Source organism: Trachinotus anak, unplaced genomic scaffold (genome assembly GCF_046630095.1).
Source record: "Trachinotus anak isolate AG129_WGS33_773 ecotype Australia unplaced genomic scaffold, CSIRO_AGI_Tana_v1 ptg000026l, whole genome shotgun sequence".
In the NCBI taxonomy this organism is placed as follows: Eukaryota; Metazoa; Chordata; class Actinopteri; order Carangiformes; family Carangidae; genus Trachinotus; species Trachinotus anak.
The window spans coordinates 5,850,001-5,869,851 of NW_027273877.1; the positions used below are offsets into that span (position 1 = coordinate 5,850,001).

Here is a 19,851-nt window from a genome sequence, read left to right on the forward strand (position 1 = left end):
ATGAATATGTATGCTGCCTTCAAGCACTTGATGTTTTGGAGCCTGTGTTAAAATGAATGCCCACATAGCTGCCACTTCCTCAGGCAGACACACAACCTGTTCATAGTCAGGTTTATTATGAAACGATAGCTGCTTTTCAGTTCACTCTGTTGATCAGAGACTTCAAGTTTTCAGACAGGACCATTAATGAGTTTGTTTGTGTCTCTCTTTCCCTCCCACCCTCTGTTATCCTCGCTCAGGGCCGTTGCACGCGAGAGAACTGCAAATACCTCCACCCACCTGCTCACCTGAAGACCCAGCTTGAGATCAACGGCCGAAATAACCTGATCCAGCAGAAGACAGCAGCCGCCATGTTGGCTCAGCAGATGCAGTTCATGATCCCCGGCACCACCATGCAACCTGTGGTTAGTGCTGGCCTCGCTGGTGTGGGAATTGACTGTCAATGCAGTGTGACTCACTATAAAAATAACGGTGTTGTTGTACTTCACTCTAAAAAGTTTGGCTTTGTTCCTGTTAAAATACAATTACACATCTAACTGCATCAGTTTAAGTGAATTCAACATTTTGTATTGTTGCAAATTAGATATTTTACATGCACAGTGTCATATTTTCAGATTTTAGATTTAATTAGAAATTAGAAATTGAGTGTTTAAGTTCTAATCCATGCCAATTTTTGTCAGTGTCACAGTCTTTGCACCACCTTTAACTCACAAGCAGAGGATGATTCACTGAGAAAATATGAGAAGTCTGTTATAGTCCAATAATACAGGCCTATGATGGACACTTTTATATTATCCATCCTCTCCAAATAAACAATTCTCAGGATACATTTACAGGAAGATGATGAATTTGTTCTCACAGTTGCTGTTGAGATGCCCTTGAGCAAAGCACAAAACTCCCCAACTGCTCTCTGGGACATAGACAGTGGTTGCACTGGGCGGCTGCCAGGTGTGAACGTGTTTAACTGCATCACTGTAAGATTAGGCGTAGCTGAAAAAGAACATGCATGCTCAGCAAAATCTTCCCAGGATACATAGAGGTTAAAAAAAAACTTTCTCTTGTTTTTACCCTCATTCCCCCTCTCTCTTCACTTTTTCTCATAAACCTATTCCTCCCTGCACACCCAGCTCTCTCTCTACCTGTCACACTCTCTTCATCTCATCTTTCTCACCTACCACTCCGCATAGCTGCGCCCTCCATTCATTTGTCACTAGTGTCTCCTTCCTCAAACTTCTCTCCCTCTTCTCCATCTCTGTATCCTCTTCCTGCCTTTCACCCTCCACTTCCCACTGTCTCTCCCTACATCCATCATTTTAAATCTTGGTCGTTCTACCATTTCTTTCGTTTCTGTCTCATTTTAATTAAGAATGGAAAAATAGTTTAAGCAACAGAAATTTTGAATATTTTCAAGAACAGAATAAAAGTTGGTAAACTCTCTTTTCTCTCCATCTACAGCAGACGTTTCCAGTCAGCCAGGGCCTGGGTTCCAGCGCAGGTTTGAGCTACACACCCTACCTGACTCCCATGTCCCACAGCATGGGCCTGGTGCCCACAGACATCCTGCCCAGCACCCCTGTTATCGTCCCCGGCAGCCCGCCTGTCTCTGTGACCGCCGGCTCTTCCTCCAGCCAGAAACTGCTGCGTACCGACAAGCTGGAGGTGACCCACCCAATCACAGTCCTCCCTCTCTCTCAGACAAAACGAGCATGACAGCCAATCATAGCTAATGTAATAGTTATGTGGGGCTAATGAGTATCATTTATAACAAGGCGTCCTCATGGGTATCAGAGTTCTCACAAATACATGTGTAGTGACTGAAAAGATTGTATGCATCCAGTACTGTGCAGTGAATCCAGGAAAAAAACAATACCTACTACTTCCATGGTTACCACAGGAGTTGGCATTGCAACAAATAAGATTCATCTATATGAAAGTTTCTGACTAAAACACGTTTAACCTTTGCACTAACTCTTTGAATTTAACTACTTATATAAACTGGAATAGACAAGGACAGGGATAAGTATGTTCTTAGCATTCTGCTTCATTAGCAAGTATTTAATGACTTGAATAAACACATTCTGAAGTCCAAATAAGAAATTCAGGCTCTTAAAAAGGCTAGAAAGAAATGCTTTCACTCTATTGAAATGCTTCTTATTGTGTCACAATTTCATAAAATGCCTGGTGAATTGTTTAACTGCAGTAAATGTTTGTGTCATTTTGTCTGTAGCTGTATGATTTGTTCATTTTGGAGTGAAAGCAGAAACGTACATGAGTTTGTTTACAGAAAAGAAAACAAATTAGGACAAACAAATTCCTCACCTGATAGTTTGTTACCTCTGCGTTATCCTTGAGCACCTGATTGTGTTATACCTTACAGAAATAATTAAGGCTTGTATCAGAAATATGATGCGCAAAAATGATGATTTAAATTGGGATTTGCTCATAACAAAATAGTACTTGGCTAGACATCCACAGTTAGACTGGGACAATTACTTCAACCATCTTCATCTGCCCCCCAGCTAACTGCTCTGAATGGGAATATCTTGGTGATTGTGAAACAGTGCATAAGGGGGAGCTTTTATTTTCCACTACATGTATAAAGATAAACAATAATCTCCCTAAGACCTGGACGTGATGCGTAGGTGTGTGCCTGTATGTGTTTTTCTCTGGGATTGCTATCACTTAGCAACTGAATGAAGTTGGCTCTAATGAAACAGTATCCCTCTGAGACACGTATACACTCCCACACACAGCCAACATGTGTATGCACATCTGTGCGTGTTCACTAGTGGTTTTGTGTGTGCGTGTGCGTGCGTGCGTGCGCGTGCACTCGGTGTGTGTCAGTCCCAGAGTGCACGTCAAATCAGATCCTCCTGTGATTCTGCCCCGGCCTCTGAACAGTTGAACACTGACTGGTTCAGTGATTCATCAATCATCTGGGTTTGACACACACTGCAGATTTGTTACACGGTGTTGAGGCTTTTTCATACTTAGTTTAATTTTGACTAATTTATTGTGTGTTTAAAAGAACACAGCACTTGCCATTTTTAAAGATTTGCAGCAGAGTAAAGTGAAGCCTTTGAACATACCTCCTGCTATTCTGTGGATATGCTTGTATTTCTTCCCTGTTTTTCCCTCCTTTGTTCTCTTTATTTATTTTTTAATATACTTTATTTGTGAACTAACATGACAAATAAGGAGAGACAGAGAAGACATGTAGGATATGTGTATTCTTTAAGCAGTGAATAAGTTGCTGTTTGTGGTGAATACAGTGATTCTGACTAATATTGCTTCCTGATTTGCTGAAAGTTCACACATTGACAGTTTGTATGTTTCTGTGTGTATGTCTTTGTTTTCTCTTTTTGCATGCACACATCTGTGTGTCTGTCCACATCTGTTTGTATGTCTGTGTTCCCGTGTATCTGTCTGTTTGTGTGTGTGCGTGTGTTTGTCCATCTGATTCTCCTGCTCCCAGGTTTGCCGCGAGTTCCAGCGGGGCAACTGTGCTCGTGGTGAGACCGACTGCCGCTTCGCTCACCCGAGCGACAGCCCCATGATCGACACCAGCGACAACACGGTCACAGTCTGCATGGACTACATCAAGAGCCGCTGCTCCCGCGAGAAGTGCAAGTACTTCCACCCCCCTGCCCACCTGCAGGCCAAGATTAAGGCTGCCCAACACCAGGCCAACCAGACAGCTGCGGCCGCGCAAGCCGCGGCCACAGCTGCAGCCATGGTGAGAGCACAGCACTACAGCCTACCCGCTGTACTTTGTGCCTACACAGTGATAGAGCAGGAAACACACAAACATACTTGTCCTTGTAGTAACCAAACACAAGGTTTCTGCTTGTTTAGAGAACTTATCGAGCAAGAGCCTGTAAGGTCTGGATCAGACAATAAGGCCATTTTATAGCACCTATATACAGTGTACCCTGAACCTTCCAATACAATAAGAGAATGACATTTTATTATCGTATCATGGGAGGCTTTTACAGGGCGATGAATAAACAAGTTATTATTGGAGGTTTTGCAGTTGTGGAAGAGCAAGTACATGTACATTATTCACACTCTCAATAACATTCATATTAGCACAGGGGTTCTGATACTAACTGATCAAACAAAAACCAACACTTTCTATGATACACAATATCAATTCCTGTTTTTTTTCTTGAATTACTGTAAGTTGTTTTTTTTTTTGTTTTTTTGTGATCACTTTTGAGCAATTTTATACCAGTTAAAATACACATAAGCACACAGGCTCACTGAATACACATTACATGATGCAAATCATCTTGGGTTACACAGAATGTAAACACATGCTGTTGATGATGACACCCACACTAACATAAAATGTGGAGCACTGCTTTATTACTGTAAAAACATGCCCAACTCTGCTGGTTTTTTCTAGTGGACTCCAGTGTACACTAACAATAGTCATCCCAAAGTGAGGCCTTTGTATACAATAAACAGGGTTTAGTGAGACCTAAATGAATCAGTATAATGCTGCAAGAACAATCTGTTATTATCTCACTGCAGCATGCTTTTTATTTTCAAATGCCCTTGGTTCATATAGAGACAATGTGCTGGCTCACCCCCCATCCCACCCCCCCTGCTCTCAATGATAAGTGCGGCTCTCTGCAGATCAGTGCAAATTGAATCAGGGATGGATGAGGATGTAACATCATGGGTGGGGGTTTACCCTCCTCTGCCTTTAGGTGGAAAAAGACCCCAACAGGCTGAGGAAGAGACAAATAGGTAGACAGACAGTTGGAAATGCAGGCAGGCAGACAGACAGACAGTGAGAAGGGTTTGGCAGTGTGTCTTGGCTGTGCCCCACCCTCCTCCAGGCTCTGAGAGGCTTCTTTTGAATGGTCCTTTGGCTGCTGCACTTGCACACCTTATACTGCGCCAGTGTGCTGACTGACTTGTTTCCTCCATGGCATGGGCATGCTTTACGCGTTGCACATACCTCTCTCATTGGCTGGCTCCATTGCTGCTTGCTGTCCCTGTCCTTCCTCCATAAGTCCACAGTGTGGATAAGGTGACCATGAGTGCAGGTTAGTTTTGTTTGTGCACACGGTAGCAGCTGCATTAAAGCAGGAAAAAACAGGGAATTAAAACACGCATAGATAAAAGAGAGCCTGAAGCCCCCAAAGCACTATAGCTTGATATACCTGTCAGCCTGTACACCAACCACCTTAGCTCAACAATTTCTCCATCAGGTACACAATGCATCATCAAAGAAGATTTAGTTTATGTTGCTAGTGTGTTTTCCTCCCATGCTTCATTTTCCTCCTGTGTTGCATATATGCCCCAGTTTATCAACTTTATGACCCAATTCCCAGTTTACCATCAGCAATTACAAGCTGTGGTAGAGGTGAGGGTTAACGTTAGGACAATGAGTTGTTTAGTCAGCACCTTTAATCCAATTTTCTTTTAGCTCTTAGCCTAAAGCTGAGGCACAGACCCATAAAACCTGTATTGCTGCACTGTTGCAAATAGGTAATGTCATTATCCATAATTCACTTTTTTGTAATCTGAAACAAATAAGCTCAGGTGTACTGTAGATGAGGTTACACATTAACTGATACAGTAAGAAAATCCTATTACTGAGATTATGTTGTTTTACTGTGCCACATTATGTGTTGCTTGCCATGCTGTGATCTTCTTCCTCATTGCAAGTCGAATGCAATCATCTTTCTTTTCATGTCACTTTAATAGGCCATCTTCCATTTTAACTAACCACAGTGTTCAAGTCTTTTAACACTGCAGTGCATCAGTAATGCATTCTCACTCTTTAATAGGATGTGTACTGTTATATACTATTAGAAAATCCACATACATGAAGCAAGAGGCTTGTGCATGGACCCCTTAAGTGCTGTGCTCATCACATCCATGTCATCTTTTTTTCCTCTCAGCAGTGACATCAAATGTTTTCAATAAATTAACCAAAGCAAAACCAAAAACTGTGTATTATTACCTAATTAGGCTGGCAACAAACTGATATAAGTTCTGTAAACATTTACGATTTAATTGCCTCTAGATTTTAAGATATTGTTGTTGTATTTAGGAGGAATGTAAGAATAAACAGAGCTCCACATTCTGTGATTGAACTATAACTGCGCCTCACATTATCACCTCCCCAAGTTCATTGATCACACTAACAGGCCACATGCCCTCATGATGCAGATTAAGTTTGAGGATTTGTCTCTAATTTAACTAGATGTGAACTGACACCACTGCAGAAAAGGATGTGACTGTTAAACAACTTTTTGTTAGCATTGTCTGGACTACTAATTGTAGCTGCCACAAGGGTGACAGCAGCAACAGCCTCTTGCTACTAGTAATAGTGTTTATCTGTAGTTTAAAATCTGATCACACAAATCTGTCCAGATCTTGCTCCCAGTTGTGAGGGCTGAGGTGAATAATTTGAGGGGCTTTGACCAGAGCTCACTCACATCCCAATCTATTGTGGGTGTTTTAGACATTTCTCAGGCCCAGACGCACCTCACACCATCAAATAGAGTAATCCAGGAGTACTGTGATTGTTGTGTGTGTAGGACTGTAGTATCCTACTTTGAAAGAGAGCTTCTGTTCAGATCTCACATTAAGTGTCAGCCCAGTATTTATAGTCTGAATCATTTATGTTTACATTACTGCATTTTGTTCTTACGTAGATGTTAAAGTTGATTTACTTGTTCAGAAGTAGCTGACGTTACTACTAAATGCTTTCCCAGTAGTTTTGAAGTACATCATAGAATCTTGCTTTTTTTAACCAAAGGTTAATGTAGATGCTTTTTTGCTTTTGTACTAATTCAAAAAGTAGCAATGTTTCTTTAAAGTAAACAAAACAGTTTTTGTTTATGTGCATGCCTATTGTTTTGTATGTGGTATACTTGCATTCAGATTATTTTTGTTTTTGTTTTTTTCCTTCTCACCTATCCACAATGCAATGCTGTCCCCCATGACGCACCTCTGCTTGCTGTTACCTGTATGTTAATACGCTTGAATCCCATTGGCCCACTGCCATCATGTGCTCGCTGCCTGCTAATTAAAGACTCAGTCGACTGCCAAAGCAATGAAGCGACCCCTCGAGGCAACTGTAGACCTGGTACTTTGACCTTTCACCTTTTGCTTTGCATGTAGCTTCTTTAATTGTACTGTAGCCACTCACAAAATTTAAGTTGGCTCTTTTGTTTTTGTGAAACCCTGTAAAACACTTTAAAGTATAAATATTTATGAACACCAGTGGCAATTCTAGATTGTATTGTACATTTATTAAATGAACAATTACGACGTAATGTTAAAATAATTCCAGTTATCACACTGTTTTCTTTAACGTGTTGTTGATGATTGCCTTGCTATGGTGTAGTTTCTCATTGTCTTTGTGATAGTTACAGCAAGTTTCCATTTTGCCTTGTTGTGCTGTGCATAGAGAAATAACAGATTTAGAAAATATCAGTGTTGACTTGTGTGAGTATCCAGTTCCAATCTACTGTGCTTTTGTTGTGTGTGTGTGTGTGTGTGTGTGTGTGTGTGTGTGTGTGTGTGTGTGTGTGTGTGTGTTCTCGGTGGCTAGGCGTTCCCCCACGGCGTCCTCCAGCCCCTACCAAAGAGACCAGCACTTGAGAAGAGCAACGGAGCAAGCTCCCTGTTCAACCCCAGTGTTTTGCACTACCAGCAGGCGCTGGCCAACGCACAGCTCCAGCAGCCCGCTTTCTTTCCCACAGGTAAGAGCTCCCAATCAATACACAGATGCAGATAGAAGCACTCATAGGTATGCAGAGCATGCAAGCACGCACAGATTCACTCACTGAACGTGCTCAGCTATCTATCCCTCTATCACAAACTTGTCTTTTTGGAGTTTCTTATGTCAAAAGAGAGATTCTCTGATGATCAGTTACATCTGTTAAGTTTATATTTTCTTTTGAAAAGGATTACGTTGAGTGACGCACATAAAGAGCTTGTGCACCATGTTGGTGTGTGATAACACATAATTGCTGCCAGGTGGAAGGGCAGTGCAATAAAAGATATGATATATTACCTTCTGAATGTGATAGATCTGTCAGTCTAACACCCAGGCATATCAAAAGAGCAAAACAAGTCCAGTTGTTTGTTTAGGCTCCAATGTGAGGGAGGAGTGGCGTATTCTTGGAGCAAACCCCACCTATTTAGTGTGTATTTAATCTGTTTTGACTGACATCAATATTGGGGGAAAAAAAATCCCATTTACAAAAGCAATTTTTTTCCAATTTTCCCAAATTAATTCAGCTTTATTCCTTTATTCCTCTTCAGTTCTCTGGCCCCAAACAAAGCACTCTCTCTGTGTACTCCTCACACAGGAACTAACAGTAGCTCAAGCCCCCTCAGGTCACCTGCTAAATGAGTTAACTGCAGCTAATACGGTAGCCTGTAGCCACTTTCATGAGTCATGAGGATGAGACTCCTACCTTTCGCTCTTCTTTCTACATGCTCTTTTTGTTTCCCTGTGGTGTGAGATGTCTGACAGCCCCTCCCCCCTCTCTCCCTCTGTATCTGTGTGTGGGAAGTAGCTTTGGGTCAAAGTTTGCAAATCTTGTTTTTGCCCCCACTAATCTGCTACATTTCAGATGGGTGGGGTTTTCTCTCTAATGTAGGAAAAAGACAGTGTGCCAAATGTGTTACGCAGTCACATGAGAGCATTTGAATTTTACTGCAATAAATGTGTGATGAACAGTTTATCTGACTGGTTCTGATGCGGTAAACCCCACCCATCCCCATTTTACTCAGATCTGGATGGAAGCCTGTGCACATCATTGTACTGACCCTGCATGATGCTGCTTTGTGGCTCTGTCACCTCTTTAGTTTCCTTTCCTCTGCTATTTTTTCTTCTCTCTCTTTTTCTGAGATTTTCTAGAAATGTATTTGATTATTTTTCAGTTTTTATTGTAACTATAAATGCACTAGTTGCAGATATTTTTGTGGCCACAGAAAGTAAACACTTGGAAATATTTTAAGATATTTTGGATCCAAACAAGTGTTAAAAGCTGAGCTTGGCTGCTGGTGGACTAGTTGAAAATATATAGCAACTATATCTGGATCTCAGGCACCGGCATGGTCTAGTCAAGTCAGTGGAATAAGAAATCGTCCCAGTGGGCTCTCAATTCTCTGACCTTAGACCCTTGACATGTGAAAGAAAAAGTCCACAGAAAATTGAGACACTGAATGTGGAGAAAGAGAATTTTAAGTAAATAAAGAACATATCCGATAATATTAAGTCAGCAAATAAGTGGCTCATTTCCTTCCTTCACATCTGCAAACAATAAGCAAAGAACCAGCATTACAACATGCTAGATCTGGCCACAATGTCATATTCTACAGTATAACTACGTTTGATTTAGCCACAGCTGTATATAAACAATATTTTCTCACTAATACCATAACTGATGTAGGGGATTCCTCTGCTTGCTACTGTGCACTGCATTCACAGCTGGCTGACAGCACCACTGCAACAGTAGCATCTGAGCTGTCTTTTTTTTGTCTTGTGTAACCTTGTTGTTCTCCTCCCTCTCAATTAACCCATTTATTTCCTCCTCTCTCTCCCTCTCTGTCTCCCTCTCGCCCTCTCTCTGTCTTTCTCTGCATGAACACACAGGGTCAGTCTTGTGCATGACTCCTGCTAGCAGTCTTGGTAGGTCTCGCCCTTCCCTTTGCTCTCTCACACACACACTGTTTGATGTAGGTGGGAGTGTGGGGGGGGGTTGGAGTGGGATGAGTGGGCAATAGCTGCAGCCCTTGCAGGTGAGACAAAAAGGTCATCACTTCAGTGCATCACTTCCTGTGGTGGTAATGAAACTTTTTATAATGAAACACACTTTTCATGTCCATTTTGTATCACCTGAAAGTGTTGTGACTTTCAGTTCTTGTTTCCCTACTGACTTTCTTGCTAATGACTGTTTATGATTAAAATGTTTGTGTAGATAAAATACTGCAGACTGATCTGTTTGTTCTTAAGCTGTAGGATAGCTACTGTCTGTTTGCTGTGCTGTGTTGATCAGGAAATTTAAATCAGTTTTCCCAGAGAAATTACACATATCTGGAGCTTTTGTCTCTGCAAAGAGGGGATGGGAATTACAAAAAGTCCCAGTCGGCTAAACAGCAGGTCTTACATCAGTAAATTAACGGTTAAGAACAATAATTTTCGACATAGTAATAACCACAGTCCAACAGAGTTGCATGTTTTTGGCATTCACAGTGAAGTAGCCGCCTGGGTTTTTGGCTTCCACCGACTGTTCATCATGTCAGCCCACATGGACTCAAAAAATAAAATTCCCATCCCTGTTGCCAAAAATGTCATTGATTCATTGTAATTGGTGGTCTGTGCTCCTTAACTTCTCTGGGAAAAACAGCAAACTGATTTTCCATATAAATTTCCTTACTTGTGATTGTAATCAGCTTCTCTCCTCTTGTTTTTTTTTTGTTATTTTTTCTCCCATGCTCTCTTTTTCTTTCTTTCTTTCTGTCCTCCTTGCTTTGCATTGTGAATGGTTGCATGCCATCTGCCGGTGTAACCCTAACGATGGCTTGCTGGCTCTCTGTAACATCCGCCACCACCACCATCATCAACAACAACTACAAACAATACTGTCCACACATAACACACATATACACATACACACACGCAAACGCTCACACATGTAAACACACACACACACACCCCCACACCCACACCTGTTGCCATGGTTACCATAATGCTCCACCTACCTGTCCATTGCTACCACCTCCTTCCCTCTCCCCACCCCCCCCACCTCCCCTTTCCCAACCTCAAAACAAAGTCCCAATGATGTACAGTGCTACGCCTGCTACTGTCTCTGCAGCAACAACTCCTGCCACAAGTGTCCCCTACGCAGCAACAGCACCAGCCAATCAGGTTTGCTCCTTTTAAAGCTTTCTTTCATCAGTCCCTGGAGCTCTGAATAAGTACTGCCTTCTAATAGTGAGCTGCAATAACCTGCAGCTGAGCCATAGCCCACGCCCAGCCCCTCCCCGTCCATGTGTGCCCCTGCACTGGACGAGCTCACAAGCGGGTGTTTGCAGGAGAATTTAAAGCAGAGGGGCTACCTGAGGAAGCAGGTGCCAGTGCAGTTATTGTATTTCTTGTAAAATGGCCCCATTAGGCGCTCACAACAAGCACTTCTTCAGAGCTCCCACATTTGCAAAGTAGTAGTTGTGTTGTGTTGCACTACTTCCTGGTTTTGTTTTGCATGTTCTGTTTTAAGTTTTATTTTCCACTTTTCTTGTTGTCAAATAAGCCTCTTCATCTGCAGTAGGGGCATCATCTGTACTGCTTGTGTGCTATGCAAACACACACATTCAAGCAAATACATACAGACAATTTCAGCACTTGCAGCTGATTCATAACAGCCACCATGTTGGATCTTTTCCTGTTTCCACTCCCTCAGTTTCACCTTTTTACCTTTCCCTAGTTGTAGGATAAAAGGGAGAATAAATGAGTTACGAGCTGGGCTTGTCAGGGAGAGACAGACACAGGAAAAATGATCACAGAAGTTGTCTAAAAATGGCCTCTGATCGGCGGCTCTCCTGTTGCTGCATGTCAGCAGGAGCCAGGGAAGCTGGGCCAGGTTTGAATGCCAGAGTGACGCATGTGTGCCCCATTTTAAACCTGGAAATTTCAGCACAATGCTGGCACTCTGGCCTCACACAGCTGGCAATCATTTACTGGTAGTCCTGTATAGAGGTACCTTAAGGACACACAGCTTAAATGCAACCTGAAAACAATCATGTCTTTTTCAAAAAGTGCATCCACAACAGGGCATGTAGAAATTGTCTGAATTTATGAGGACATTCACACATGTCCACTGTGTCTTTGTGTATGTATTATATTTTCTTCTCATTTTTTCTTTTTAATCAAAGTGCAAGTAAATGTAAAAGTGTAAACACACCTCAATGAGAAGCTGACTTGTGCTAGTAGTAGGGAGCAGTATCCTAACTTTGCATTTCCTTTTGTACCACTTTCTCTCACTGCTCTTCTTTTACTCTTTGGTCTTTCTGCCTCAGTGTACAGAGAAAATATATAAATACTGACTTAGGTTAAATTAAACAATTTTAGAAAATTGAAGTCTGTAAAAATACCTATATCTAAAAACATCCCGTGAAAAAAAAAATGAGAATGTAAATGTAAAAAATCAAATTGACAGGTTAATTAAAAAAAAAAAAAGAAAAAAGAAAATTTATTTTTCCAACATCCCCTTTCATCATTAACCAAGTACCAGTACCTTGTGCTTTATTGCTCTTCATAGGCCATCAGTGTATGCACTTCCTGTGCGTCACCATCTCCTCCTGTAATTGGCATGCAGCAGCAGTAGCAGCAGGAAGCAGAGCTGCTCTTTAAAGATGCATGTGGGACAAGGAGCCAGAGAAACACTGACGTCAGCCCTCACTGTCTGTCTCCGTCTGCCCCCCCCACCTCTCTTTCTCTCTCCATCCACCCCGCCCTGCATAAAGATTCCTCTGGCTCGGACACAGTTAACACATATATTCGCCAGCTGTACTGCATACAGCACACACCTCCATCGTATGGTTTTTCAGAATAAATACCCAGGCTTTGATTTTATTTATTTTTTATTTCAGGTCACATGCTGCGGACAGTTACTGTTCTATCAGCATCTATATCTACCAGCCCCAAACTTTTGAGATACAAATCTACTATTGCTAGCTTGTTAGTATCAGCTATTAGCATATCCATAATTATGACTTAGCGTCTAACACCCATATGCCTGGCCAAAACAGGTTGGACAGAACTGGAGAATGAACTGGACATGGTGATATTAGCACCAAAGAATCAAACCAAATTGAAGGCATCTGTGCCTCAGCTAAAATGAGATAAATGGTGGATAATACACATACATAGAGGGACAGGATAGGTTCAGAGTCTGGTCAACTCATGACCCTCTGAACTGTTATTGTGACATGACAAGGAGTAACCAATCACATCAATCCATGTCCCAGTGCATATTAACCATGTGCTAACAGTGCTGGGGTGTCTGGTAACGTCACTGCTTTTACTGGAGATTGTAACGCTGCAGCGCCCTCTACTGTCTGAATATGGTGCTACATGACACACAGGACATATGCAATCTGCCTGCTCACTGCAGTGAAGGGAAGAAGACTTGTTAGAGTTACACAGAATGAGAGATTGTTATATTGTGCAGCTCTTCAGCGACAGGACCAGGGTTCAATCTCTTCCCTCCCTGTGGGGGGAAACCTTATTATTCTTATCACAGTTATTAAAAATAACAGACTAGGTCACTAAGATTTAATTCAATTAGAATAATAATCTGATGTTAGTTTGTTTAAAAAAAAAAAATAAAAAAAAAGTTCAAACTGCCACCGTGATTCTGTAACACGCACTTAATCGCATTTAATTATCCAATTAGACACATCGTCTTCTTCCATCTAATGGTAGCGAGTTCTATCCTCACTGCTAGTATCACTGCACCAGATCGTAGACAAATAGGACCTGTAAACAATTCTTGGCGTTTGTTTTTAGCCACCTGTGGTTCCAGATGGGTGGGGTGTACTGTCTTATCTGGTTGATCCTACCCCTCTGGCACCCAATTATATTTATATTTCTTTTTTCTCCCATTTCCATACTGCACTATGGAGCAGGCTGTCCTCTCAGCCTGAGCACATCACACACTCTCCACGTGTGGTGACCTTCTGTGATGTGTGATGTGACCAGTGGCTTCTGTCCTCTGCTGGCTATCTATTGTCTGTTAACAAGCACCATGTGTCTTTGTTCTGCGTTGGCTTGCTGCCAGTAGCAACCACAGGATGGCAGCCAGCAGCTCTTCTACCTGTCTTTCCCCTATAGACAAGTCTCGCTCTCGCTCTCGCTCTCGCTCTCTCTCTCTCTCTCTCTCGCTCTCGCTCTCTCTCTCTCTCGCTCTCGCTCTCGCTCTCTCCCTCCTTCTTCTTCTTTCTTACTCTCTTTGTTGTGTGGTTGATTAGTCTTTATCTCTTAATAGGAGAATACACACAGATGTGACCAGACCTGGGTCAAATGCTATTTGCAAATAACTGGATCTTTTGCCCTTATCTGCATGAAACACCAGGCAGGTGGTTGTTGGCAGTACCACAACAACTAAGATGATTGTCTTAGTTGTTGTGGGACATGGCTGTTGTGGTAAACTCCTCCTACCTACAGCCTAAAGCTGTCAGCATGCTGAACCAGGCTGTATAATATGCAGTCCGACCATGACGATAAACAAAAGCGTTTATACCTTCTCACAAATGGCGTCATTTGGAAGTGGAGCAAATAGCATGTGATTGCAGCGTCCTCCTGGCTGCATTACACTGCATCCACAATCTCCCCGAATACTCGGTTTCTTTTGTGTTTCTTTAAAGCCGTTCATGGTGTTGCACAACTTAAGGACATTTTCAAACCTGCGTTGTTTAAGTCTGGTTGAATCGGTTTGTTTCTCCCTCTTGGTATGAGTTTTTTGCACACAGCAATCAGGTGTGGACCAAAACAACTGCACTGAAACCCTTTAGAGGTCTCAGTCCTTTTGCAAATGAATTCTGGAGCTTTTTTTTTCAATCTAATCTGCATTCTCTGCGCGTTTGAGCTAAACAGTTCCCATAGTTACCTGCAAAATCATTACTAGCAGGTAGCTGGAGAAGGAATCGAGGTCTGACCTGGACTATCAAAAGACTTCCCTCTTGGTGTTTGGGCAGGACAGGATCTTCTTCAGGACTTTTTTCCTGTGTTCACTTTAACACTTCCTCCCCAGACACATTTAACCAAAGAGTGGGGTAAACATACTCACATGGCTTTTAGTGATGTATTGGGTGAATTTTTGTCTGTGAAAAATAAACCATGTGAAAATACAGCAAGTGAACCAAGTCATCCTGGAAACAAAATGTAGGTCTGAAAGAAAGGTTGAATTCTGTCTACTGTCATGGCTCCACACACCTTGTCCGTGTAAAGTGGCCCAAATGTTTAGAGCTTGTGTTACAAATGCACACGTTTGGCATCATCGTAAAAGGTGTTTGTTTGAAGCATACTGAGGTCTTCAGTAGGCAGAAAAAGACAAATACCATTTGATCCAGATCTTAAGGAGACACCAGACACTATTTATGTTATGTATATTCTTATATGTTTTAATGAATCAAAATCTGTTGAAATTTCACTGTCACACACTCGTGGTAATGCTGATTTTTAACTTGTGAGTAAATAAAGTTTGTCTCTTACAGGTACAGTAAACATTTTGTCTCCTTGTTTTCTCCCCTTCCTCTTCTTCTTTCTATCTCTCTGTCTCTGTCCTCCAGATCATCCTGAAGTAAGTTTCAGGAAGGGAACGGAGTGTCACGAAGCTGCACTGGGAAACCCAAAACAGCCCCTGTGTAAATACTACCTTACCTCTCCCATAGAGGTCCAGCAACCTGCATGCTAAGAGTGTAACACTTCAATTTAACCATAAGAACTGCAGTGCCGGTGTAACACACAGAAAAAAAGATATATACTGTATGTATTGCTAGAAAAAATTATTAACATGAAAAAGTCAAAAATATTCTTATGTATAGTACTACATACATAGCAGACACACTATAGAGGTCATTTTAACAACTGTTCCCCCAAAGTACTGTGGATCCCCTCTCTTTCATATTTATTCTAAAAACCTCTGCACAATGTTCATCCCTTTGGTTAGTAAAAAAAAGATGCTTGATTTGCACTATATGAGAAATATAGTGCTTGATGTGGAAGTGGGAAAACAGGAAGAGTCACAGAAAACCCGTGCACAACCACACCAGCGCGCTTGGCGCTTCGAAGAGGGTTTTCATCTCACGGTCTTTGCTTTTTTTCTCTCTACAAAGTTGAATGTCCTTGGGGCAGACAGGCTCATGTTTTCGTAATGCAACTGTCCCCGCGAGGGTACCTCTGTGACCCTCATCTGCCCCTGATGCTGTTAAGATGCCATGATGAAGCTTATCCTCCCCTACCCCCTTCCAACTTTTCATCTCCGGAAACATCTTGCCAAAGTTGCGGCTTGGAAGAGGTCAATGGAATCAACCTGCCACAGCGCAGGACCACATTTTAACACCCAGACAAAATCTTTTCTTTTTCTTTTTGCCATTGCGAAAGCTGCTCAGAAAGCATCCTTTATTTGTTTGGGTGCTTTGTTTAGGAGGAGTGGTGGGATAGATTGTGCACGGATTTTTGCATGCAGTCAGGACAGGGGAAGACAGTGCCCAGTGTTGACAGAAGATAGTCGTGGCCATTACCGCAAAGCCTAAAGGCTCAGGTCTGTGCCAAGGGCTTAACAAAGCTTGAGGGTTTGTTCCAGACATACCAAGCCTTGTGTGTGTGTGTGCATGTGTGTTCGTATCTGGAGACTGATGGTCTGCCGGCAGACTGGGACTTGGAGCGAGGTCTAGCAGGTGATGACAACACCAGGCCTGGTAGGAGAGCTTTCTGAGGGGTGGGTGAGGGATTTAAGTGCTAAGACTAAACAAAAAACGGTGCATTTGACGATGCTCGTCAAGCAAAAAGATAACTTGAACTTCGACTGGAGGGCTATCTGTGACCGTCGGTTGTCCTGTCCAACCCTACTATCACCGATAATCCTGTTCCATTTTAGAAAACTGTAGAAGTGCCTAAAAAATGCTCATCAACAACACATGCATCCAGAGTGTATCACTAAAAGTCACAGACACAACACACTGGCTGTCAGAAGCTACATGGGACTTTTCGGGAAAGACATCACATTTTGCGAATCGTTACTGGAAACAGTTCTCTAGTGACCGTTCATTAACATCACAAGTGACTTTATCGAAACAAAAGAAGTTAAAGAAACGACAAATCAAAAATAGCTTTGTAGAATGTTTGGTGACTTTCATGGTGTACCATTGTTTCTTACCATGGTTCGAGTAGTTTACATGAGGAACGTGAGTGAGAAAAAAATGTATTGTAAACTGTGTAATGTATGTAAAGTGTCTCTTATTTTGAGAGTTTATATTCATAGTTCTAGAAATGTATTCAAAGTTATTTAAAATTTGTGTTGTGTCTACTATCAAGTTATGTTTGAATTCCCCTAAAACCCTCCACCACCTCCATCTCCCAGAACAATCATTTGTTTTTCAGTCAAGACCATAAAAGGTTATTTCATTATTTTAGACCACCCCTCTTTAGTTTTTTTTTTTTTTTTTTCATTTTACAAAGAGCATGTTTGAACTCATGATACTAAATCTTATTTCCCATTTTCCATTCAAAATTCTGACGTAATTTCATGGTGCTTGATTAACATTGACAATCCACAGTCATACCTTTGGAGCAAGAGTGCTTCACTCTGGTTTCACATTTCGGTTTCATCCACTTTGTCTTCACATGCATTATGATTTGTATGTAATATTTGTGGAAGGTGGTAAAAGTTCTATTTTGTTGTAATTTATCTTATGTTACTCTTGGTCAAATTTTAGTCAAAAACAATGTTGTAAACTATTCTATTTTGAAATGAATGTAATTTATTGAGCTGTGCTACATTCTGCACGGTTGGTCATTTCAAGGTCTAACCTGTCAGGTCAACGAATGAGAAGTCGCACACGTCTGAGGGGTGGGGTTAAAAGTCAACCCACCAATTGAAAGCTACTGGATCTTTCTTGCCTTCTCATCGATAAAAAGATCACGGTGTTGCAGTAATGAGCATAGTTATAGAGTTGCTTGTGTTGTTGGAAAAAATGTTTATTGTATAGATGACATTTTACCAAAAAAAGAGAAGAAAATTTCAAAAAAGATGTACTTTTCACTCTAGTATAATAGTATTTCATAACAATATTAAGTTGTTGCTGTGGCAACCAAATGTTGCAATTACTAAAGTTCGGTATTTTTGTAAATGACATTGTTAAGTTGATTTTTGTTTCTTTTTGCTAGAACACTGTACACAAGGTAGATTGTAAAGAAGATATGAACATTTCTTATTCTTCACTGAGATTATGACAATGACCTAATATTTTCATTAGAAAATAACAGCCTCTATAGTGCTGTGACTGTAACACTTAAATAGATTTAAAGTCATCAATGTTACATAGATTATATATAAATATATATATAAGAACTAAATAATCTATAAATTAATAAGTTCAGATGTACAGCTCTTCCCCCGACAAAGGACCTTTAGGTTCCACACTGAGACATTTTATTCGAGGCGTATGTATCACTAGAGTTAAGGATTGCACTTTTCATATTCTTTAAAGATGTGATCTGTTTTTCATTTCCTGCTAGTAAAGTAAATCTGTTTATCAATCAAAAGCAGATACTACCGGTAAATAACTTTCAACATGTTGCATGGGAAAACAATATTTTCTTTTCTTACTAAATGATAACGTACTGAATGTTTCTAGTGGGAAAAAAAAAAAAATGTCTGTACACAAAATGTCCTCATTCGGTGACCCACGATGCCCTTGTGTATGGAATCCTCTTGAGATGTAATGTTTTTTTGAAATGTGTTGGCAATGATTGACTGATGGTAAAAAGAAAAACGTAAGCACTTTCTGAGCAGTTGGTCAACTGAGCAGACTCAGCTTATCCAAACACTTTGCCTTATCTTGAGTCCATCGTGCTTAAGGTTTTATGTTTTTAAGAGCTCTTATGAAATTTATGAAAGAGACTTGAACAGGTGTCTCTTCTCAAATCCCTCCTAAGTTTCATTTCAAATATATATCTTTATATCTAAAATCATTTTTTAAGGTTTTAATGTGCGCATCACAAGGCCAAAAGGGGCGACTGCAACAGAGAGAACAGTCACTGATCTTTACTTCTGGTCTCCCAAATCTGTAGTGAGATCTTTTCGTCCCATTGCCTTACAATGGAACTGTTCGGAGCTTGTAATCCACAGCTTTAGCCAGCAGAGGGCACTACACTGGAGACTGCAGGTTAGGACTTGTGACTGCCTGTGCCATCGTTGTTGCAGTGTACCCTACCAACAAAGTAAAAACATAACGACAAATTGACAAGAAGACCCTCATCGGATTTATAGTTTCAATGTAATCATTTTTCAATGTATTCTTTTTGCATATATTTTGTGCTATTTTATGTTTCTATAGTCAAATGTTTCTTTGGTTCCAGCAAGATAGTGTAAAATCTATTGAAAGAAAGAAATAAAGAAAATCAAAGCAACTGTTTCGTGTGGACCTTTTATTTATGACACATATAGGACTTGCTTGTGTAGTATTGGACATCATTTATATAGAAACATGCATCATGTGTATTGGCAGACCCCAGCCAGTACACCCCAGACTCATGTCACAGACCTGAAGAGACCTTTGCTCTTTAACTAAAGAATAGTGTGTAAGGAGCCTTGGTGAAGCAGCAGAATAAAGGTTAATTAGAACAACCTTTAAGGTTGTGGCAGCAAACGCTCAACAAATACACAGAGGTATACAACAGGATTTTAATGCTGCTTTCATTAACGTAAGTCTGATCTTCCCACATTCAAGATTTTGCCACAAGATGACAAACATGATGATAAGACTAACAAAGTCAACGTTTTTCATTATTTATTTTCTATGTCATTTCCTGTTACTGCAGTGAGGCATTTTATGAAGTCAAAAAATATATGAGGAGTCATTAATACCACAGTGTGGCTGTCAATGAATTTGCCTATCACAGCTTTAGCAACTGCATTTTCCATTGAAGTCACCTGCAGTGTCTAAATCCACTGTGATCAATAAGCATCAGTGATTCCACACATCCTAGATGAAACGAATGAATGCAGCGTTGCTCTATTTTGCCACATATATTTTATCACATACATTTGCACACCAGAAGCCTCCGACAAAGGAAACATATTGTTC

The 19,851-nt window shown here is 41.0% G+C and overlaps 1 protein-coding gene across 16 annotated transcripts in view; it reads left to right on the forward strand.

The window, feature by feature from the left end:
- The window catches only part of mbnl2 (muscleblind-like splicing regulator 2), a 54,197-nt gene extending 35,023 nt beyond the window's left edge, over positions 1-19,174 (forward strand). For 5 of the 16 annotated variants that reach the window (XM_071463863.1, XM_071463864.1, XM_071463860.1 and 2 more), the window contains 7 exons: positions 240-404; positions 1,456-1,659; positions 3,476-3,736; positions 7,058-7,111; positions 7,580-7,730; positions 9,635-9,670; positions 15,331-19,174. In XM_071463863.1, coding sequence (XP_071319964.1) covers positions 240-404; positions 1,456-1,659; positions 3,476-3,736; positions 7,058-7,111; positions 7,580-7,730; positions 9,635-9,670; positions 15,331-15,455 — 996 coding nt within the window. In that variant the 3' untranslated portion in view covers positions 15,456-19,174. Of the gene's footprint in view, positions 1-239; positions 405-1,455; positions 1,660-3,475; positions 3,737-7,057; positions 7,112-7,579; positions 7,731-9,634; positions 9,671-10,814; positions 10,910-15,330 lie in introns of all 16 variants that reach the window. The other 11 variants (XM_071463866.1, XM_071463870.1, XM_071463865.1 and 8 more) reach the window with 11 other exon arrangements.
- The last annotated feature ends 677 nt before the right edge of the window (positions 19,175-19,851 follow it).